General features: G+C 40.3%; 1 protein-coding gene across 4 annotated transcripts; it reads left to right on the top strand.

The window, feature by feature from the left end:
* The first annotated feature begins 1 nt into the window (after position 1).
* On the top strand, positions 2–23,971 carry HEATR3 (HEAT repeat containing 3). Of its 4 annotated transcripts, XM_030955853.1 has the most exons (16): positions 274–414; positions 1,752–1,924; positions 3,163–3,250; positions 4,171–4,283; positions 6,014–6,123; positions 6,879–7,019; positions 7,757–8,040; positions 8,304–8,394; positions 11,341–11,498; positions 12,490–12,572; positions 12,829–12,965; positions 15,577–15,665; positions 16,431–16,574; positions 16,677–16,853; positions 17,703–17,842; positions 19,691–23,971. In XM_030955853.1, the coding sequence occupies exons 1-15, from the start codon at positions 295–297 to the stop codon at positions 17,820–17,822; spliced, it is 2,028 nt and encodes a 675-aa protein (XP_030811713.1). In that variant the 5' UTR covers positions 274–294; the 3' UTR covers positions 17,823–17,842; positions 19,691–23,971. The 4 variants fall into 4 exon arrangements, with proteins under 4 accessions (XP_030811714.1, XP_030811713.1, XP_030811712.1 ...); XM_030955854.1 differs by lacking the exon at positions 274–414 and adding an exon at positions 2–65 and having other exon boundaries at positions 17,703–23,971; XM_030955852.1 differs by having other exon boundaries at positions 17,703–23,971.
* The last annotated feature ends 76 nt before the right edge of the window (positions 23,972–24,047 follow it).

Below are 24,047 nucleotides of genomic sequence, written 5' to 3'. Positions count from 1 at the left end.
TAAGATACTGACAGCAGAGAGGAAACCCCTTCCAGGTTTCCATCCTCCAGGTCAATCCCGCCTCTGTAAGTGCCCTTAGAGGAAACTGTTTCTATTGATAATTTTCTTGTTTGAGCGCAGTAGGCGCGGTGTCCTCCCTCGGTGCGGGCTGCGGCGGTGCCGGTGTTGGGCGGCAGGGGCCGAGCGCGGATGTCCGCCGGCGGCGGGGCCGCGGCAGGGCGGGGTGTGCGGAGCGGGGCGGGCGCGGCGCCTGCGCGGGGCCGCCACGTGGGCGCGCCGGCGCCGAGCGCAGCCATGGGCAAGAGCCGGGCGCGGCGGTTCCGCAGGGCGCCCCCAGCCCCCGCCGGCCCCGCGCTGCAGCGCGACGGCGAGCGCGGCCCGGAGGAAGAGGCGGCGGCGGAGCTGCTGGAGAAGGTGCGGGCGGGGGCGCGGGGCGGGCTCGGCGGGAGCCCCGCTCCGGACCGGGGAGCGGCGGGGCCGGGCGCGGGGGGCGAGGCCTCGGCTTCCCCGCGGCGGTGCCGGGCGAGGGTCCAGCGCGGTCCCGCCCCCGGCGGGAAGGAGCCGAGCGGCCGCGCGGGGCCGCCCCTCTCTCCGCTCCGGTCCCTTTCCCCTCCCGGCCGTCGCTCCCGCGGCGTCACGGCCGCGCGGCCAGGCGGGGCGGCACCGGCTCCGCCCGCGCTGCCGTGCGCGCTGCGGCGGCGGGCCGGGGGAGCGCCGTGCCCCTCGGCCCTGCGCGGGTGCCGGGCCGTTCTGGCGGAGCTTGCGTTCGGGCTCCCCGGCCGGAGGGTTCTACTTGGCCAGAGCTAAGTGTTCAAGAGCCACATGTAAAGAAGAAGGGATACAAAATACTGTAAAAGACTGGGTTTGGTCGCTTATAGGCCATAGTCCTGGCTTAAGTATTGCAGATGAAAACTGATGTAAATCTTCTTCTGCAAGTGTGACTTTAGAATCAGAAGAAAAAATCCGTTTTCCTTTAAGTAATTAAATCCCCTTTGCTCACTTCACCCAATCTAATTCATTGAACAGATCACTGATTGATTATTCTTCTGGACTAACTTGTTTAGGAAAGAGAGGGGAAGAGAGAATAAATAGTGGCACAGGTGAAGATGAGCTGAGACACCTTTTTCAAAAGAGGCAGGATCTGATGTTACCAGTCTTCTCTTCTGCTCTTCAGCAGATGTTTATCTGCTAGGTTTTCAACAAACTCCATGGCCTTCCAGGATATGCACTTCTACTGTGTTATTATTTTTGCAATTTGTAATTTATGTATCTCACCTAAAACTCTTGTTATAGCATGTGTCAGCTATTGTCTTGGGGAATGGGGAACACTTGTTTCTTGCTGTTATGCAGATGCTTTTAATTTAAAGGCTATAATTTTTTTTGTTTTATGTTTCTTCAACTTTTCTTTATGGTGGCATATGTTATGTCTGTTATACTTCATTGATGATATTTCCCCCCTACTTCAGTCCTTTTTTTAATACATGGTAATTGAAGTCTCACCAGTGCCAGCTAGTGTTTAATCTGTGTCCGGACTATGGCTGTCTTGTCAAATACCCAGAATAGCATTTATCTAGTCATAAAGTTAACACACATAGACCAGGCAAGGATTTATAAGCTTTCATCAAAGTTAAAAATTCCTGCTTCCACTCAGGAGCAGTAAATGGGAGCCACAGTGCCCTGATCAGTCCCTTCACTCAGTAAAACCCTCCTGCTCCCTTTTCCCTCAGTGTGATGTCTCTGTGTCTCCTCAGCTGCAGCATCCCAGTGCTGAAGTGAGGGAGTATGCCTGTGCCAGTATTTCGCAGCTGCTGCAGCAGAAGCAGGTCATCCCAGCGTTTGTGCAGCGGGACGTGGTGCGCTGCCTGGGGCCGCTGCTCATGGATCCCAGCCTGGCTGTGCGCGAGACGGCTGCAGGCGCTCTCAGGTGAGCACTCACTGCTTTCAGCTGGAATGGGGGATCCTGGTACAGGGGGAACTGGGCTTCTGCTGGTGGACTGCAGTGCCAGCCTCGCTTGCTTTAATTCTGGTCTGAGGAACTATGCCTACGTCAGCTGAAGTCTGAGAGAGAGGGGATTTTCTTGCTCTGTGAGACTTCAATGTCAGGAGCGGGTTTTATGAAATGTATGGCTTTATGAGGAAATAGAACTTGAGTGCAGTTTGGATGGCATTTTCTGTCGTGATGTTTTAGTACAGATAAGCTTTCTAATTCATGAAGTGTGACGGTGTTCACAGGGGTCTTAGGATGAGGGAAGAGATGAGGATCTGACTCCATGTTTCAGAACGCTTGATTATTTTATTTTATTATTATTTTATGATATATATTGTATTAAAACTATACTAAAAGAATAGAAGAAAGGATTTCATCAGAAGGCTAGCTAAGAATAGAAAAAGAAGGAACGAATAACAAAGGCTTGTGTCTCGGATAGAGAATCCCAGCCAGCTGGACTGTGATTGGCCATTAATTAGCAACAACCACATGAGACCAATCACAGATCCACCTGTTGCATTCCACAGCAGCAGATAATCATTGTTTACATTTTGTTCCTGAGGCCTCTCAGCTTCTCAGGAGAAAAAATCCTAAGGAAAGGATTTTTCAGAAAATATGTCCGTGACAATGAATAAGTGGAAATAATGTTTTATTTTTAACTCCCAAGCTATTCTATTGTGTTAGTGAGGTAGAAGACTAAAACTACTGTTTAAGCAAATTGAGTTTGAAACAAAAAGTACCATGTATATGTACCATATATATTCTTATATAGAATATAAGAAAATAAAGATAGTGTAGAAAGTAATCTTACCCCTAAGGAGTTGCAGCTGGGCCAATTAGCAAAGATTAGGAACAGGCCTGACTTTAACAGGCCACAGCTGTGACCTATGAGAAGAAGAGTGCTATAAAAGAGTGGGGTGGCTGTTGAGAAGGGAGCTGGAGTTGGTTGGCTGCTTTGTGAAGAATAAAGAGTCAGTGCTCTGGGGAGCTGCCCACAAGAAATACTAAGAAGGTATGAAAATTATGTGATAAGGAGACAACAGTACAGAACCCCTGTGATAAGATGACAACATACCATAACTTTTAGAGAAGAATATCAAAGGCATGGGGTTTTTGAAACATTCTTGGACAGTATTGTATCTCATCCAAAGCATTAATTTTTTTGTTTTCCCTAGAAATCTGAGTGCTTGTGGAGGATTTGATGTCTGTGATGACATGGTGACAAACGACATCATGACGCCCCTGGTTGTACTTCTGAAAGAGGTGTGCTTATTTTTATTTTGATTTTAAACCTGATCTAGGCATTGAATTGTCCCATATGCAAGAACAGTTCTATTTCTGTAGCTGTTAATACAATAAGGTACTTGAAAGATCTTTTGAAAGAATGTTTTGATGGGTTTAGTGATACAAAGGTTATTCCAAAGATTTCTAACCACTGCCTTCTGGCTCCTGGCCAGCTAACTTGTGTCCATAGTGAGGTTTGCTGCCTAGGATGATTTTTGAGTGAAAGGTCTGGAGATTTGGGTCTGTAATGTCAGTTAAGAGAATTTTATTCTGTCAGTGAGAATCAAGGTGCTTTATTTATGTTGCAGCATTATTCCAGTGATGTTTTTTTGGTGAGCAATTTTGTCTCAATGGATGTAGAGCTGGGTAGTTAGTGGAGAATAACGTACTGAATTTGTATTCTTTGTTTGGTCCAGGTGTTGCACTGCAATTTGGATATTGCATTGATTTCTCTTACCTGCTGTCTTTGTATGAGCAGCCTTGAGCAATATCATCATTTTCTGTATGTTTCTTCCCCATTTTAAAATATGAGTAATAGCATTACTACAGAGCTTAGTAAGGTATTAGCTGAGTTAATATTTGTGGTTAGAAAAAACTGTTGACAACTGCATACAGACTATTAGCAAGAAACAGCATTTCAGATTCTAAAATTCCCAAGTATTTTTTTAATTAGAGAGCCCTTCCAAAGACTAACTGCAAAGCAAGTACTGTAAGAGTCTTTCTACAAGAGAAAAGCTATCAATGGTTCAAGTTTTCACAAAGAAAGGAAACTTGTCAGGTGTTGTGGTAATAAACACTGGATGAGAGGATCTCTCCAGGCAGTGCTGATAATACTCTAAAGTTTTGCCTTTCTTTGTGTTTTGATTATTCCCAACCCTGCTTCTTTTGTTTGGTTGTAGTGCAGCACTGGACTGGATGCTAACCAGCTCTCTCCAAAGAAATGCAGAGGGGTGAACAAAAATTATATTGAAGACATAGCCAATGAGGCTATTAATTTGCTGTGGAATATATGGTAAGTACTGTGTAAACACTGGCATTTTAGCCAAATTAAATTGTTCCTGAAAAGGAGTGTGGTACTTGAGGCAGAAAAGAAATTGTTGTCCTGGCATGGGAAGATGCATTCATTTGCTGATTCTGATTGTGTTGCTCCTACATGTACCTTGCTTTAATAATGATGAGCCCTCATCCCATCTGAAATAGAAGTTCATCTTCCAGTATAGATTACTTTTTTTAAGTGAAGGATTCCAGAAGTTGGTAATTAGTTTTAGATGAGTAACAAATCCTATTTCTACTGGTTCTTTATTGTGAGTTCTGATCCTGTTTTCTGAACATGTTCTGTCATAATCTGTTGTTTGGGTTGTGGCTTCTTGCAGGTATTTCCTGTAGATCCATATCACAATACAAGAAACAGAGAAAATGAAATTCTAATCAGTGGATCAGTGCTCTAGGAATATGAGGAGTTTTTATACTGCTTCCTTCCTCTGCAGGTCATCCCAAACATTAATATTAACTGTTTGGGGCAACTATCCCTTAGTTACTGAGACACTGATAAAAATTTACTTTTTATGTGAGAAAGTAATGTAAATTGTTGTATTAGTAGTTTATATTGGAAACACGAGGTGAGGGAAGAGAAATGGCAATGATGTTAATACAGAAATTACTGTAAACATTGAAGTGATACAAATCTGCTCCAAAAGTTCTCCTTGAACTTTGTGTTGTTTCTCTTTATTTTTTCTCACATTGTACACTTTGCATAGAGGATTTTGTTTAGCACTGTACAGTGCCTCAGTAGAACTGCCTCTGTGCCTGTTTGTGTGATGTGGCTGCTGGCTTGAGGCCTTATTTCTAAACTGGGATATTTATTTTTTAGGGATTGGAATCTAGAACAGTAGATAAACTCCTTGTTCAGCATCTTGCACAGAATACATGACCCTTTGTAACTGACTCAGCAATGTTGTGTGTTCATATTTATTTTTGCTTTTTGTCAGTGCTTGAGAACAGGAAGTATGATTATTAAGTGTGATGTAAATCCCTTCTGTTTTTTGAGCTTTGTGGTAATGAATGTGAACTGCTTGTTTCATTGCTAAGTTTGATTCTGATAAAATTAGGGCTGGCATCGATGCTGAGACATAATATTTTCAAAATTAAAGTTTTGAAGACCCTTGTAGCTAGTTAGCTCCTGTGCTTTTTTTAGTTTGAATTACTCTTATATCAATGTATAAGTTTAAAAGAGAGAGTAGCTGTGAGTACTTGAAGAAACACAAATCCCACTGTTAGGTAATGAAAGTAACTGCATTTCTGAATGGTAAGAGCAGTCATTTTTGGAGTGAGTGGGTACTGATGAGAGAGGCAGCAGGCTGCTCTGCTGGCAGTGGGTTTGTGGGTGAAGTCTCCTGTGGCTGCAGGAAGCCCTGGGCTGGCTGGCAGCCCACAGCTCTGAGCTGCCTTGCTCACTCCAGCAGGAGCCTGTAGTGAGGCTCCCAGATAAACTCCAAACAGTGTGAGGAAGCAGCTGGCACAAGCCAGCTTTCCTCAAAATTGTCCAGGATTTTGCAGCTTCTCTTTCAGCATTTTGTATAGAGTTAATCATAACCCCAGTAATGAAGGATAGCTCTTTGACTAATGCATAATTCTTAGGTAGCTTTTAAAAATGTGAGTAATAAAAACACGGTGTGCTTAAGATGTTGCTACAGTACTTTTTTTTCCTGGAAAAATGTTTGACTGATTTTTTCCATACATTAGTGAATGCAACAATACTGCCCTATACATATTCAATAAAGAAGGATGTCTGGAGGCTGTCTTACATTACATGAAGAAATTTGCCACAAATGTGGATCTGGCTATTTCAGTAGGTAAGTGGTAAAAAGAGAAGAAAAGGCTTTAAAGATACGGTTTTTTTTTAATTGTATGAATGTAACACTCATATCATATTCATGCATAATGGACCTGCTTTAGCATTGCTTAAGTTTGCAGTGAGTGTAAGACTTTAAATTCATTTTTGAGCAGCACATAAAGAAGTTGATGTCTATTGTGCTTATTTTCAGTCCAAAAGAGAATGGCTTATTGGTGGTTACATGGGAAGAAAGATTTTATGGGAAGAGAGCTTTAGAGGCAGGCTGTGTTTTTCATTTTATTTTCATGTTTTGGTAATGGAGGGTTTAATTTGTTTAAGCGGAGGAGATAGTCCTAAAAAAACCCCAAACGATTCCAATAACTTTCAGTCTGGGTTTATCAGTATTATTGTTATTATAGTTTCATAATGGTCATACAGGTATGTGTGCTTCCAACATCTTTTTATATTGTTCATTGTCAGTATATAATGGATAAATTTAATTTTGAGTAGCTGAAATTAATACAACCAATTCTATGGCTGATGTGGTATCATCCTCACCTGTTTTTGTATGGGTTTGCCACAGAATGTCTTTTAATCCAAAACACAGCTTGTGAAGCACAATGTCCGCCCATTACAACATGATGCTGCATGAAATTTTTTTCGTGTGTCAGCATTTCATTACTCCAGCTTTCAGGAGGATAATGCTTTCTCATCAGCAGGACAAAAGCTACTACTGGGTTTGTTAATTATGTTTGCTCTTGTTGTTTGCTGCAGCAAACTGCTTACAGGCAGTGACAGAAGATAATCCAGATCTTCTTTCTTCATTTAATGCTTCTGCACAGCAAATACTGGAAGCTGTGATGTTGAGTCCGGAGAGCACCATGAAGCACATCCTTCTGAGAACACTGATAGCAGGTACAGTGCTCAGGGGGTTCATTGCTTTGAGATGGGGAGCAGGGCAGGTAAAGGAGGCTGGGAAGGACAGAAGGCTTAGTCTTCTCTGCTGTGGTCTGCACATCTGATTGTCAAGATTTACAGATGGTTTGTGAGGTTATATGTGCCTTTTGGAACTGCAAGTAGGTATTTGCAACTCGTTTTAAAACTGGCTTGAATGCTTGATTCTGAATTCAGCCCCTGCTCAGTGTGATAGCTCACTTTAACTGCTCATTTAGGTTTTAATAGTTAAATGAGTCAATAATAAGTGGTACAGGAGTTGTTTTGATCTAACTTTTGTAAGTTTTTTTAACCTGAGATTCTCTACCTTGAATTCTTGTTACTTGAAATGTTTAACCATGATGATTTTTGATACAGGAGTGTAATAAATTAATTTTGAGACTCCTTAGAAAATGATTCTTGCGTGTGGATTTGTTATCTCAGGTACAGAGTGACACCAAGGTCGCTCCACATAAATATTCTGTAAATATTTGCATGCTGAAATTTACTTGAGCTTAAGATGTGGGCATAACAATTATTACAGATGGGTATATGAAATGTTATACAAAAAAAATAGAAATCTGTAGAGAAAAGACTTTAATATTTATAGTGAATATAAGCACTGGGGTAGTGGAGGCTGTGTCCTTACAAAATGGCTATTACAGAGCTGGGAATTGAGCACTTTAATAATTTATATCATTTGGTTACCTCATATTTAGGCACTATCTGGAATATAAAGGATACCATTCCACCAGGCAGCCTGGGAAGCACAGTTAATGCAATCCTGAAGATATTTTCAGAATCATTGGCAATAGATGCTGGTGAAACAATTATTCGTATGAATGAAGCTGAGAAAAACAGGTTAAAACTTCCTGTGGAACCAGAAACTGAGGAAAACATGAGTGATAGTACAGAGAACTGTGTTTTGACTGAAGATGATAACATGGAAGAAATACCAAAAGGAAAACTTGGAAGAGAAAATGATGTTTCAGATTTACTTCCAGTAAGTGTGGCTGACTGGCTTTTGGACAGCTTTGGTGCAAGTGGCATTCCTTGAGAATTAAATTTGCTCTGGAGCATCCAACGAAATGATGGTAGATAACACTGCTTGAGTTTGTGTTTTGGGGTTTTTTTTCAAGTTTGGGTGTAGACTGAGAAGAGGAAATGGCTGGGGCTGTATTTTTAACTGACAGCTTGGATACTTTAAATGGCACTTAAATGTTGTTCTCCAAAAATCAAATTTGGTTCATGTTTTTAATTTTTTAGTCTGATAAGTGGGAACTGAAAGAAGTGACAGCTTTACTGACGGCTCAGCAGACTGCTCTGGAGATCATTGTTAATATGTGCTGCAGTGAAGGTTTGTAGGAGTCTCGTTCATTGCAAGTGTTGTGGTGTGTTTTGTTTCTGAGTAGGTCGCCTTTAGGTTGCTGTTTGCTCATCTGAGTTTTCAAGGGCAAACGCCCATGGGCATATTGTCCTTGATACCCTCATCTGGTGGCAAAGTAGGTTGTCATTTCTATTACTAATTTAATTGTTTTTTCTTAATTTGAGTGATTTATGTTGCTTAATTTTTTTGTGTGATCCTTCATGTGCAAACATTTAACAACAAACAAAAAAGCACTCATGCCAGAGATTTCCTAAAGTGTTGCAGCAAAATCTTTGTTTGGTTAGAGTGAGGTCTGACTTCTGATGCAAGATGTGTGTGAATCTGATTGCAGGTTGGAGGCATCAATTTTTTTAAAGCAGATAAATCTTACAGCTTTGATTTAGTTTTGGTACTACAAGTGTTGCAAAATTAGGAGTAGGGACAGCTTTTGCATGCAACTCTGGCAACAATGTAGATCTTGGCTTCCAGAGTTCTGCCTTTATGAGCCTTGAGGAGGAGGAGAAAGAGAGGCTGTTATTTGGAGGGGAGTAGGATATAGATATTCTGTATCTTTTATGAACTCTGAAGCTCTGTTTTGATAGCTTTTCTTCTAATCTTCAGGAAAACAAATGAGAGATTATCAAATTCTATTTCATAAAGCCAACAAACAAACAAAACTAATCCCCTAAACCCTCCAAAACCTGAAAACTTGGACTGCTATTGTAGTTTTAGCCTGATGCAGGAGTAATTGTGTAGAAAGTAACTGAATAAAATGTTCAGGTTCTTATAAAATCCACAGTAATACCCAGTTATTCCCAATGGTAACTTTTTTTTTCTCTTACAGCACAAGGAAATTCTGCACCTAGTGTATGAAGCTCCTTTCATAACTGCATTTCTCATCTAATGAGCTGTAATTCATAAGCTTTCCCCTTTAATTGGAAAATCTCTTGTGGATAAGCTGCATATTCTGCCATTCACTCAGTGTAATGTAAGATTGATTGTGTTGTATTTTGCTACAGTACTTTACTCATTCGTGGGCAGACAGTCTGTAGAAATTAGGAGGAATCCAGAGGCAGCTGTTCATTTAATTTTCAAATTATTTGAGGGCTAAAATAGCTTTAGCCATTATGCTGAGTTCATAATAACACTCAGCTTGCAACAGAACTGAGAGAAGTAACCAGGCTGGTGAGGGATGTGTTGTACTGAGCACTGGCCAGGGCTTGGAAGGGGCAGAGTGCTCCCCTTTGATGGGCACCTGGGCAGGAAGCCAAGAGACTCCTGCATTGCTGTCCAGTCTTTAATTCTTGGGTCACCAGTGCTAGGTAAGCTGGGATTGCTGCTGGAAATGCCTCTGTGTTTCCCAGAACATTAGAAGAAATCTGACCATAGTTATGGGCCAGTGTTCTGGATCCCAGTTCCTGCTCTGCCCTGGTCACTCACTGTCACCTTATGACAACTGCTGTCTTTGTTATTGCTGAATTGCATTGTCAGCTTGTATTGTAATCAGTTAGTTTTCAGGGAATGTGTTTTGCTTCTTTGTTTTCTAAAGATGCAAAAGGAATTTTTTAGAAGAGGCAGGAGACTGAAAAGGGGATGTCTTGCTTTGTTTTCATGTTTCTTGCTGCCACGGTTTGGTAAAGCATGAAAGACAACCATGCAAAGGCTGTTAACACCAGCAAGTTATGGCTGTAGAATTAATTGGGTATGACCATAAGATGCCTGTGTGGTCAAGTTGCCACACCTTGACATCTTTACACACCTTTACATCTGATAAACCATAACCATCACTTTCAAATAAATTCTTTAATTTGCACAGTACAAGTGAAATGCATTCATTTGGATCTTTCTTGCTGTATTTTTAGTGAATTTACCTTTTGCCTCAGAAGTGCGTGTCTGTTTCTGTAGTTACTGCAGGACCTGCATCTCATGAGAATCTGTGCTGTCAAACAAAATTGCTTGGGGGTGAATATGATAGGTGGGTTTTTTTGTCACAATAGTTAAATATCCTGACCTCTGTACACAGAGCTTTCATCTGTTGGAAAGGAGGATCAGTCCAGCCTGTACACTTAGGACTTGGGTAAACACTAGTTAAAATGTAACCAGATTTAAAGAAATTTCAGCTAAATGAGTGTGAACTCTGTGGATGTAGATAGATGAGTTCTAATATAAATGAGGGTGATTTTAGTTTGTGCTTGTCAGCTAAAGTCCCCGTTCAGCTGTGGACAGATTATTCACACAGCAGCCTGTTGGTAATAGAACTTCTACTCCTCTCACCATATCTGCCCTTAAAGATCTGCTGGTAGAATAAGTCATGTAAGTAGCCTACTTCAGGTTTAAGATTATAAACATAGTTTAATTTATGTGAAATGTGTTGCTTGAAATGACTATTAGAGATTACTTGGTGTTCTTTGCTGTCATCATTTTGTTTCAACTGACCTTGCTGTGGAGACAGTAACATCTTCATCCAGCCCAGTTACTGCCCAGGCAGAGGACATCTGTCTGTGGCTTCAGTATTGCCAGAGGAAACAATTGCCTTCAACTGACTGCAATTAGTAAAGAGGTTGTATTTGCATGCTTGAATCAACCTCAGAAAATGAAGTGGTACAATCCAAGTTAAAATCTTAGTAAATCTTTATGAAATGTTTCTTCTATACCTTTTTTTGATATTTTTAAACAAGGAAGTGTCAGTATCAGTGATTAACATGCCCACATGTGAAGAACCTCTCTCATAAGAATATTTGTGTCTCAATGAGTATAAAATATTTTTAATAAAATATTTAGAAGTGTGGCTTAGTGGCACTTGGTTTGTGAGGAGTTTGTTAGAGCCCAAGAACTTAAAGATTCCTAAACCAAGATGTTTGGAGGAGCCGGTTTCAGTTGGGAAGATACCTGTTTCATGAGGGTTGTTACATTTACAAATCTGTCTTGTGTTCTCAGATCCCTCTGATGATGAGTGGGAAGAACTCTCCAGCAGTGATGAGAGTGACTTGTTCATGGAAAATTCATACAACGAGGGAAGTGGGCTGCTGCTGTCACCTCTGTGCCTCTCTGATGAAGTTAACTCAGCATTTCTGAACAACCTCATTCCAAAGAAGGTATTGTCTTCTGTATTATTTCCAGCACATGTTACAGTCTTTCCCAGGTTAGGCAAGCAAATTACTCCAATCCACCTGGAGGAAGGGAGTATTTTTTTAAGTGAGTTTGGCCTCACTTTTTTGGCCTAGAGATGGTGTATCATTGCATGACCTAAATAATTTGCTTATGTAAGTGAGAATAGAAGGGTCATGTGTTTCAGAAATCTGGTAGGTCTTTTTAAAATTTCCCCCTCTCCCAAAATACAAAGTTTTTTATTCCTTGATTTGGACATGAAAAAGATTACCCACAGAAAGAGAGGAAACTTGGCTGCAGCGTGACAGCCAGATTTCTGTATTAGCTAAATGAGGTGGAAGTAACATTAATGAATGGCAACAGTCAGCACTGAAAAAGTGCAAGTTCCTCTCCCCCTGTTTTATACAAAGTGTCTGAAATACAGTATTTGGCACTGACAGGAAATCAGATGTTTTTGTTTCAGAGTTGTTTTGCTCATTTTTATTTGGGGTTGTAAAGGTGAAGTTTGTTATTTGAATCAGTTACTGTGTTAGCTCAGCAGCATTGTAGAATTCTGAGCTAAGGCATCAAGGTGTGAGGTGAAAAATTTGAAGGCTTTTTGTACTTAATAGCCAGAGTTTCATGGCAAGGCCTTCCAGACTTGCAGCTATCTGAAAATCCTGTAGCAGAATCTATAAGAAGAAAGAGCTAAAGAAGAAAGAATAACAGAGACCTAGGAAATCACTTGCTGTTAGTACAGTTCAGCACTTTAAGTACTCTATCCTCAACCCAGTGTATAGTTGCACCATTTAAGTGATAGAGGAAAATTCTGGCATTTTTAACAGCAAGATATTTGCTATCTGGAAAACTTTGAAATGTGTAGTTTGAAGTATCTGTTTGACATTAAGCTAAAATTTCAGTCTTCCCTCTGAACACACTGTAAAAAAAGAAAAGGAAAAAAGGGCTTTATTGCTAAACCTTTCTTTTTCCCCTCCTCAGATTCTTGAAAAAACTGCTTTTCCGAACAGTGTTGCTGTAGACATCTGTATGCACAATCCGTCTTGGAAACCATTAATTAAAAAGTAGGCATTTCATTGTCTCTCTTTCTATTTTTCATGTATATTCAGTTGTTTTAGAACTCTTAGAAGGATTGTCCATCTTTGGGCTGCTCTTAAGATCTGGAAACTGGCAGATCTGATAGATGGTTTTGAATAAAGAGATACGAATGTTTTTGTGAACTGCATACTGCATCACAGTCTTATTAAATTCAAGATTCCTCTTTATATTTCAACAGGTGTGTTCAAAAATACCTGCTCAGTGTGTTTTTGTTTGTTTCAGACTAAATGCAGTGCAGTGTAGAGCTTTAACGTGTCTTCAGAGCATTTTGTTGGTGTCAGATGTGGATTGTCTTGGAGGAGCTTCAGCACTTCAGTCCCTTGCACAGCATCTCTCACAGCTGATCTTTTCTAAAACAGGTAAGGGTTTAGTAAAGGGGACTTGGTGACGCCCTTTGCTGATCATCTAGATACAAGGTAGCCGTGGGTGTTATGTTCCAATGCTGTTTATTACTAACTTTATCCCTCTGGTCCTGCAAGATAAGGATACTGAATGTTGGCGATGTACTGACAGGACAGCATATCCTGTTAAAATGTGTTTATCCAAACTGCACCTTGAGCGGGTCTGCTTGTAGTGCAAGAACCTGCTTCATGTTTGGGTCTGCACAGAAAGTCTCTGAGTGGATTAACACTGCCTTGTTGGGAGACCAGAGCTGTTTGTTGGATCATATTTTTGGTAATAACAGTTTTTCAGCAATCAGACAAGCACGAAGAAGATGGGACATTTTCTTTTTAAATGCCCTAACTAGCCTAAGGAGATGTGAAAACAGTACATGTCTAGCGCAGTCTTTCACCATTTTTCCTAGTAATCTTAACAAATTATGGCAAAAGCAATCGGTGCAAAAATCTCAAGAATGTCCATGCTTATTACAGCAGAAAAGAGAGCAGCCACCTTGTCCCCAGGACATGCTTTATGCTTATGATGGCTTAGCTTTATTGGAATTATATTTGTAGTAAGAAAGTGTGCAAAGTTTTTACAACTAAGTGTTAAAGCTGCTCAGCTCCCTGTTTTGGTTGTGGGTTCAATTTCAACAGAGAAGGTAAGAAATTCAATTCTTCTACAAATACTATATTAGAATGAATATATATATTTTTTTTGTTTTTTTTTTTAATTAGATCTGTATTTAGACAGTGGAGTGGGCTGCTCAGGGAGGCTGTGGAGTTGCCATGCCTGGAGATGTTTAAGGGCAGACTGGACGTGGCACTCAGTGCCAGGGTCTGGTTGAAAAGGCAGTGGTCAGTGACAGGTTGGACTGATCTCACAGGTCTTTCCCAGCCTCACAGATTCTGTGATACATCCTGATGAACACTAGAATGCCTTCACTGTGGTTCCTCCAGGGTACATTATTTCATAGATGTGCTGAGAAGGTCTCTTCATACATCTGCTAGTACAATGTTACTGGATCATGTCTACAGCAGGCAGCATTTCCAGCTGCTTTCTGGGATCCTGTACATGAGAGCAGCATCATTTCTATAATCCTGTTGGATCATTTATACTACGATCTCTCTGTTACTGACATGAGAGAAGCTGAACCAAGATTGGAGAAAAAAGGTTTAAGAAAAGCCCTCCTGTTTCCAGACTGAGGATGTGGGTCCCTGACAGGCTGTTTTCTTCAGACTATTCTGATAATCTTTGTTTTAAGGTCAGTGGTGATAGATTTCCAAAAAATAAGAGAGATTCTTAGAGCCTGGAAAAGCTGCCAATTCTCCAAACTGTCAGAAAGCATTTTCCCTAAGACAGTTCTGTTGAAGTCTGGCATATGTGTGGCTTTGTCATTTCTCATCTCTTAGAAGCTCAAGAAGTTTCGTTTCCTTCCCTTCCTTCAAGTGTCTCTATTTGTAGCCATAGATGTAGCTTATGTAGTGCTCTGCTGGGATGTATAAAATGACACTGCATTGGTGCTTGAAAATGCATCTGCCTGCAAAACACACTTTTTTCTCAGTATCTTTATAGGCATGTGATTAGTATATGTGAACATTATTACTGAGTGCAGTGTGTGGAAAACTAAAATGCAGAAATGAAAATATCTATGAAAACATATCCAAGGAAGTTCACATAAAATATGTCTCATGCTTGAAGAGAGGACATCCAGATTTTGGGTCTGTATGTTATGCTTTGTTATAGAAAGCTCTCAGATAAAGCTGGAGAAGTTGCTATCTGAAGATAGCTAAGGATGCTAAAACTAATTAATTGGCACAGGCCCATTTTTTCATGTTTAAATGCTGTGTAATGAAAACTGCCAGATAGAGCTGATAATATCCAACATGTGGTTAGAAGGAATTCTGTGGTTTACAGAGTGAAAGAGAGGCATAAAGATCTGATTGTTTACATGAGAAGGGAGGAGATGCACATAAATCAAGAAGTTCTGCATCTGGAGTGGTCCAGAAAATAAACCCTTTAGAGGAAAATGAAAAGCCTCAAGAAATGCAGAACACAGATTGGAGGTGATGGCTGCTACTGATGAGTTTGTAGTTAAACAAGAATAATGCAGTGTTTGAGTCATACATTCCTGGAATGTTATTAAACCACCGGAAAACATGCTCTTTATATGGATTGGAAAGAGTCCAGGGCTCTCTCTGGGTGTCTGAAAAGCTTGCTTAAGAAGGCAGAAGAAAGGAGGTGAAGTATGCAGTCAGCTCCTGCAGTTCTCTCAGTTCCTGTATGTTCCTCCATGTGATAGCAGTTTTCAGCTGCTGTTCTGGTGACAGTGGCTGGCACTGTCCCTTAGGTCACACAGTGTCTCAACTAGGGATGTGCCTGGAGAAGAGGCCCAGCTGTGTTCCAACCTCAATGCTGAATTCAAACAAATCACTATGGTTACAACCTACAGAGACCAGTCTGAAAATCTAGCTTTTCCCGTTGTGGTAGTACCTGGAGGAACAATTAGCGATTAAGGAATTTGTATTTCTTTGCTTCCTGTGTCCCTCATATTACTGTTTAACTTCTGCTCTGGGTTCTATTCTTTGACAGAACTCCCTACAGACACAGAATTCCTGGAAGCTGTAACCAGTGCTTTGAGGGCTCTCCTACAAACAATGGCGTCAAAGAACATTTCCCAGGTAAAAGCTTTCAAACTCAAATGCTCTGGTAGGTTCAAATTCCTGTGAGATTGGGCTGGAAAGTTTTTGAAACAAAACAGTATAATTTTAGTTTAAAATTTCAGCAGTTGTGAGCACTGGAAGAACAGATTAGTAGCATTAACTGTGTTTTTCATGGACCTTATGGGAATATTTTTTTATATATCTCCCCAACATGTAAACAAATGGAAGGTATTTCAAAACCAGAATAGCAATAAACCACAGGTATCTTTAGAAGATAGTTGTAATGACAAATATTTAGAAAATTAACAACTAGAAATGTGGCTTCCTTTTTTCCTGATGTCACCTAGCTGGTGGTCCTTGAATCTTGGTTGGGTATGAATTAGTGAGTTGAATACAGGAATGAAGCATCATGATTTATTATATAAGACACAATAATAGATAGTCTGCTAGTCCTTTCTGGCCTTAAACTGAAAACTGAGCTTTTATGCTGTAAGTTGTAATGAGTTGGAAGCAGCTATTGAGCTAGATAAATTTGTGAGAATCTCAGAACTTTTCCCTCAACTTCATGTCAGCCTTGGATATGTTCTGGAAGAACCAAGTTGAAAGGGATTTGAAATTTCTTGGTAATTGCATTTTCAGAATGCTTAAAGTTTTCATAATCTCTCTGAAGAATTTGCCTGTGTTCTGTGAAAGTACAGTGTCTAAATGTCATATTTCAAAGTTTCCATGAAAATGTAACTGTGTGTGTCTTCCTTTTTTCCCTCCTTTCCCCTTGCTGACCAGTGTATGACTCCTGAGCAGCTGTTGGCTTTGTGTGAGGCTGGTATTCAAAGCAGCAATGCCAGTGTTAGAGTGAACGTGGTGAGCATCCTTGGAATTTCTGGCAGCGTCCTGGCAAAAGGACAAAATACAGCTGAAACACTGAAGGTGAAAAAGCAAACTTTGCATTGCAAGCTTAAAAGAATTTTGATGTTTCTTTCAATTTTCTTTAGCATTGCTGGAAAAATCAATTCTTCTTTCTTATTACAGATGATTGGAAAATTTCTTCTTGAGGTTGCTATGAAGGAATCTTCTCTTGTGGTAGCAGGGGAAGCCTTGGATGCACTTTTTGATGTATTTGCAGATGGTGAAGAAGCAGAAAGGGCAGCGTTACAGATCAAGTTGCTTTCAACACTGAAGGAATTTCAGCCAGTGTTCAGAATGAGGGTAGGCATCAAGGGCAGCCTGCTCAGGGTCTCAGCACACAATGTGGCTTAAAGGTTGAGTTTTGGGCTCCTAGAAGATATAATTAATTTATAAGGTGACAGAAAAAAAGTGTTTGATTTACTGATACTCCACTTTAGAAGAAAGCAAATACCTTAAAATTCATGGATGTGTCAGAGTAACAGTGCAGCGCCTGCATGGCAATGTGAGTATTAGTGATGTCCAAATCACTGTATTGTTCTGACACAATTGTACAAAAATCCTGCAGATGTCTCTGGAGGTGGAAGAAAAGTCCTTTCTGAGGTTACATTGACATCTTTGGTTTTTAATTTGCAGTAGCTGTTGGATGTTTTTCTTCCATTCTTGGTTAATTAAAACAGTTCATGTATCCTGTATTTTCAAGAATAACAAGGCTGGCATTCTAAACTCTGATTTTAGGTATATCCCAGACTTAAACAGAGACTGAGCTTCCACACATTGTTTGTTTGGTCAGATGCATTCTTGAGGAGTGACTTCCATAATCTAAAAGCTAAGCACTGTACACACAAAGTACGTACCTGAGGGTGCTTCAGTTGCTAGGTTAAATGTGCAAGGTTTTCCATATAAAAAGCCACAGAAAAGAAGTGTATGTCTCAGATTTTTGGATGAAATAATGTGCCATTAGTCTAGTTTTAGGCAGCAATGCATTATAGTAGATTGACTTGCAGAAATAATTGCTGAGCTCCACATGCACACATGGGAACACCTTGGAGTTCTCATAGAACACCTGTATACAGAATTACAGTAAACTTGAGGTGATCTGATGGGAGAAACTTCTCCATCAGTAAACCATGTGTTCTTTTGGTTTTACAGATACGAAAAGAAGGCAAAGGACAATATAGTACAGATCAACTGTGTGTTCTTGACAATGTGAAGATGAATTTGAGAAGATTCATTGCATATCAGGAGACACTAGGGAAAACCCCAACTTGAAACATCGAGGAACTTTTAAGGTTTTCCTTACTGAGTAATGTTTTCCAAAAATATAACTGTTTTGAACTTCCAAACTTTACTGAGCAGAGCAGTTTTGCTTTGATGTTAATGCTACATTTTGTAACATTCAGTATTTTTATACTTTTGGGTTGATGCAATATGAAAGACATATCAGCATAAAAAACCCTGTAGCATACCCTGAGGTTGTTGGAGTGGTAAGAAAGTGCTCTTTAGGTCCTGAGGTCTGTACATAGCACCACTGTCATTGCCTGGATATCTTCATTTACCCTGGCAGAAAACTGCACTTGTGTGAAAACGTAATTCTGAAAATATTCTCGGTCACGTGACAGATTGGGGGAAAAAAAAAAAAAAGAGTAAAAGCTCAAGGTCTATTTCAGGGAATGGAGTAGTGGGAGAATTTTCATATTTGCTATTTGCTCTTACCTGTTCCTAGAATTGCACAGGCACTTATGGCAGACTTCCCAAAAGAAGTGTGTGACAAATGTATAGATTCCAGTCAGCATTTGGATCTGTTATTTCATGAGGTTCATGAGGAGAAAATTTTCAGATTCATTTATGATAAATTCAGTATGATAGTTTTTTGCTGTGAAAATCAGTGCAAGCAGATCTTACACTTAGACACAGCACCCTGTCTTTATTTTGATGGGTATTTCTGAAAATCAGGTCTCCTGTTTTACAGTCTTCCTTTTAATTCTACATCAGCACAAGTTTGAATTCTGGGAAGTAGTAAACCTAATAGAAAGTATTTTTTATACTGAAGTATTACCTGAAGTAAATTTATATTTGCTTAAAATACCTTTTGCAAATATTTGCGATGGAGATTTTAAATCTGTAAAATACAGAAAATATTTCTAATAATATCATCGCTTCATGCAAGTTGTATGATATTTTCCATATATCAAAAGCTTTGGTTTTGTTTCTGTGAATGAGGTGTTCTCATACACATTTTTCAAGAAAAAAACCCAGAACTAAATACAAAATCATTTTGTTTTGCTGGGTTTTAAAATGGGAGGTTTTTTCCTCCTCTCTCAATGTGCTGCCTTAGCTCAGGCGTCCAGTTTTTGGCAAAATTTTTCCCATGTTAAAAGCATGGAACTTATAAAGACCAAATTTGCTTGGTTTGTTAGATTTCAGTCTCTTAAGATTGGAAGGTAGACTGAGAGCTGACTGGTAACTTGCAAATGCCTGACTTTCTGAAACCCTGACAAGGTATTTCATTGGTTGCAAGAGGAAGGAAAGATGAGTTTAAGCAGCTGTACTGCCTGGAAGTGCTGTTACTGCTGTTACTTGACAGGAGTCAGATGAAATGTCTGATGTGATGCCTGCCACTCAAAGGAGTGAGAGGGCGCAAGGGCCAATGGGGCTGGACTAGAGAAAACCAGAAGTCAAGAGCATGGGGCAGTTGAAAGGTTATTCAGGATTTGGCAAGGCAGGCAGTGAAGAGGTCTGCAGTGTAACAGCTGAGGAAAGGTGGATTATGGCATAATACCCTACAGTGTGTGGATTTTAATCCTGGTGTTAGTTATACTTGCTGTACACTGAGGATAGTGTACTGTTAGCCTGATGAAAGGTATTTGTTTGGGGCACTTAAAGGACTTCCACATGAAAAGTTCTGCTCTCATTTTTTGGGTACTACATTAAATTGCAGAGTTCTAGATTGGAAGGGATCTCTGGAGGTCTCTTAGTCTAGTCCTCTGACCAGAGCAGGGCTGATGTGGGAGACAGGTTGTGCTATGCCTTGAGCACCTCCCAGAATGGAAATTCTGCAACGCTGGACAGCCTTTTCCAGGGCTTGACTTCTCTCACTGGAAACACATTTTTTTCCCTTTTTCCCTTGTGCCTTGTAGGACTTTCCCCTGCTGCAAAATGTGCCTCTTGTCCTTTGACTGCACACGACCAAGAAGAGCCTGGCTCCATCTCCTAACCCCCACTTGGCAGCTGAAAACAGCAATTGTATTTCCCTCTTCTCCAAGCCAAATAAACCCAGCTCTCCCAGCTGTTCCTTGTACACCCTCTCACCCTCCAACCATCCTAGTGGCCTTCTGCTTGACCTGCTCTGCTGTGTCTTGTACTGAGGCCCAAAACTGGACACCCTACTCCAGATGTGATCTCCTAGGTGCTCAATAGAGGCAAGTGATTGGTTTTCTTGTCCTGCTGGCCATGCTTCTGCTAGCACAGCCTGTTATTTGTTAGCTGTTGTCACTGCAAGGGTGCCCTGATGGCTTCAGCTTACTGTCCTCCAGGACCCTTTGGTCCTTCTCTTCAAAGCTGTCCTTTGGTCATTCAGTCAAGAGCACTGTCCCAAATGTAGGAATTTGCATTTTACAAGGGTAGCAGCCAGAATCTGTTTACTGGGGACCATTAGAAAACCAAAGTATGTTATTTTTTTGTGTTGGATTTTTCTTTTAGGTTGATAATGATGAGAAATGTTTAATCTACAAATACAAATCTGGAAGTTGGAGATAAATATGCAGAAGATAAGGCATCCACTAGAAACATGGTTTTCTTAATATAATCAGTTAGACCCTGTTTTTTTTCCTTCAAGTGGAAAAACAGACTGACATTTAGATCTTGAACTATTCTGGCAATAGGAAGGCACAGATTATTTTTTTGCTATGCACTGATTAGCTGAATGTCTTGAAAAAATATTTTCACAATTAGATTGGTGCATAGTACAAACCATATCACTTAAAGATGAATATTAATGCATCTATGGAAGACAAAGCAAGTTATGAGTGATTTAAAGAGGCATCAAATTAGGGACTAAAACCAGATGAGATACCCTGGCACAAAAGAGCTAAGCTACAAGACTGGGGCTACAAAAGTTGTTCTGACACAACTAAGGAAAATCGAGGCAGCAGCAGAAGTGATGATAATATGCAAATTAAATGTTTGGGGGCTCTTTGAACACTGGTTTATTAATAGGTCTAGGGTAAGCTTCAGACAAAGACAAGATCCTTTACAGCCTACAGAGAGGAAGATGGATCTTGATGGCAGAAATTGGACAGATGTAGACAGTGTGTAGCATAAGTAAATAGATACTAAATATATGTAAGTGATCTTTGTCAGTTAATCTAATCACACAGATAAGATTGGTATCAAAACAGGTATCTGAATTTGGTTGCTTATTCTGGTCCCCAAGGCATCATATGTCTGCTTCGGTTAAAAACCACAGTCCTTGGAAAGTATGGATTGCTGCTCTGCTTGTGGCCCTGCCTGATGCTGAGCACAGCAGACTGGCTCTGAGCTGAGCTGTGACACCAAAATAGGTGCTGAGCTTACCTTGCTCTGGGATCAAGTAGTGTGAAGGAGGCTGTGGGTCCCCTGCCCTGTTCAGGAGCAGCAGGAGAACTGACATTTTCTGCTGCCTGCAAGATGTCAAATTCCCAGCTGTGGAAATAAGGAATTATCACTTGTGTGGTTATATTTTTGCTCTGTATGAAAAGAAACAAGTGGCAAGATTTAAATGTGTATTTGTTGTTTATACATCATGCCTTGACATTCAGAAGCAGAAGATGGCTGTATACCATAGTCAAGTCAATAGTTTAACTTTTTGGGGGTTATGGTGCGTGTTGAAGGTAATTTTTGCACAGTAAGGAGTTTTCAGTTTTGTTTTTTTTTTTTTTTTTTTAAGATTGTCTTCCTAGAGGAACAGGAATAACTTCAACCAGTAGTACTTGACTTGGTTTGATGTTTGCATTTTGAGAGACAAATATGAAAAAAATGAGAGCACAGTAAAATTACAAAATGAGAACTGTGTTAGAGAACTAATGAGGTTAAAATTAGTGTGCAATTTAAGTATTATAAATTAAATTCATATCTTGTGGAATATTAAAATAAAACAACCAACCAAAAATGTCCATAAGCTCAAGTTCTGTTTCCTTAGTGAGGATTTTCAATAAAAACATTCCCGAGGATTGGATGGAAACATCTAGCCTTACATTTACTGTTGCAAATTCCAATTCAGGCAATGGTAGTGGTAATTGAAAATAATGTAATTGTTCCTTTCTGGCACAAGTGACTGGAGCAAACAATCTGTATATTGTTTGTTCTGGACAAGCTGTTAAGATATATACCTTTAGGATAATTGGCAAAATCTGAGGTCTCTGACAGACAGCAAATGAAGGAACTTGAAGTTTTTCCACCAGGGCTGACACATGGTGAGCCTTTCTGTTTGAAGAAGCTTTTATTTGAGTGCTGGGTGTTTTTCTGTCTAATTTTCAGATAATTTAAGACTGTTATTTTTTGTACCTTCTGGGAAAAAAATTGAAGGCATTGAAGTAAATTCACTTAAATTTCATTTTGTTTCTGTATAATTTTTCTAAGTTTCTTCTCTCTGTGAGAGGAGTTTTGTCAAACATACAGACATAATTCAGTGACCACATAAAGCCTAGTTGGAGGCTTGCACATCTGAGGATATAGGAACATGCTTTTTTCTTTTGAATCTGGGTGTCAGGAGCTCCTGGCATTACTGTTACATTATGGGGTTTAATCAAACTGTTTGGGAGCTGCAGTAAGATCCCATCATAATAATCTGTATGCTGTTGGATTGTGGCTGCTGAGAGTTCTCAGCACAGTGAGGTCCTGATGCAGCCCTGGCGTTATGAGGTGCTCACATAAATCCCTGCACCATGCTGAAAGATGTGTTGGGCTTTCAATAAACCTTCTGGCTTTATCTTCCTGCTATGATAAAAATCCCATTTAGAATTGTTTTCTTTCTCCTCTGATGTGAATTTTTTTCCAACTTTTAAGGAATATTGCATTAGCCTCCTCCCTCCTCTCTGCCCCTTCAAATGGAGAGTGAAAAGCACTTCCAGAACTTCATGGAAGAATGGCTGATTCAGCTAGTAAATGCATGATGTTTCCAGATCTCCTTTCCTGGGAAGTTCCCTTTTTAGTAAATAAAAGTGTTAAAATTCAAAGCAGTGATAAAAAACCCCAATTTGACCATATTAAAGTGTGGGTTTTGGTTTTTATGCCCCCCCCATGGCATACTTGCTAATCTAAAGCATTTGTGTTACTACACCACTTGTATTGTGTCTTGGCTTGGCACATTTGCTTGGGACTAGGGTTACTGCTGAGGAATCCTGTAAATTAATAAACCTCAGTCCTATAACAAAACTTGTTGACCTTTATGTGCTATATGGGTAGACTAAATCATGGATTTTTGCAGAATTAGCTTTATTTAAAAAGGAAAGGAAACAAATCAGTTGTTTTTCCTGTTGCTGTTATTTTTCCTGTTGCATTACCCTTCTTAAGGGTAATGTAAAATCGTTTATTTGACTTTTCTTTGTTGCATTTTTGAGAAGGTTTGTTAATTGAAACTTTTGTATTTGAGTTTTTGATGTGCAGAGAATATTGTTTAGACTCTTCTTGTTACCTTTTCCTGCTGTGCTTATAAGTACCAGAATAACTGAAGAATGTGGGGTTTGGAAAATACAGTTATTCATAGTACTTATTTCCCAATTCCAAGACATGTTCAAGTCCCACCAGTTTCCATTTGGCTTTCACTAGTAGCTTTAGGTGCAGGTCCTAATTCTCAAAGCAATTAAGTTTGTCAACCTAACCCCCAAATTTCACCCTCTTGCTGTGGTTAATTTTCTCTTGGGCTATGCAGATCAGACATGCTGTGACATAACAGAGGAGTGCTGAGGGACAGTATGTTCTGCTCTGGGATGGTGGGGAGAAGCCAGAATTTCAGACTTTGGCTGTCACCAGGAAATGGTGCTAAGTCTTCCTTGCAAACTGTTCACTTCATGGAATGCTTGAAATTGGAATGCGACTTTTTAATTCTAAACCCTCCAGCTTCCTAAAGCGAAGTCATCTCCCATGCAATTCTGCAAGTGGGGGAAAGTACCAGGCCCTTCGTGCAAATCTCTGGAAACTTTGTAGCTGATATTGAAGATGTTTTAAAGCTGTAGTATGAAAACACTAAAATTAAAACCGAGTCTGACAAGAACTGATACTACTCACTGTTGCTGTTTGGGGTATTGTGTATGTGATGTATTTTTCCATCTACAAAAAGGGCTGCACCTAGGCTGCCTTTGCCCCTCTGGTGCGGAATGAAAGGCAGGAAGACCCTGAACTACCCCAACGCGTCCTCGCAAGAGTTTTGGGGTGGGGAGGGCAGCGGCAGCTCTCGGTGTGCCCACAGGGGAACGCTGCTCCGGCTGTGCCCGAGCCGCAGCCCGGCGCGCTGGCAGC

Source organism: Camarhynchus parvulus, chromosome 11, assembly GCF_901933205.1.
Source record: "Camarhynchus parvulus chromosome 11, STF_HiC, whole genome shotgun sequence".
Taxonomy (NCBI): domain Eukaryota; kingdom Metazoa; phylum Chordata; class Aves; order Passeriformes; family Thraupidae; genus Camarhynchus; species Camarhynchus parvulus.
The sequence above is the reverse complement of the archived record's forward strand: the minus strand, read 5'-3'. Positions and strand labels throughout refer to the sequence as shown.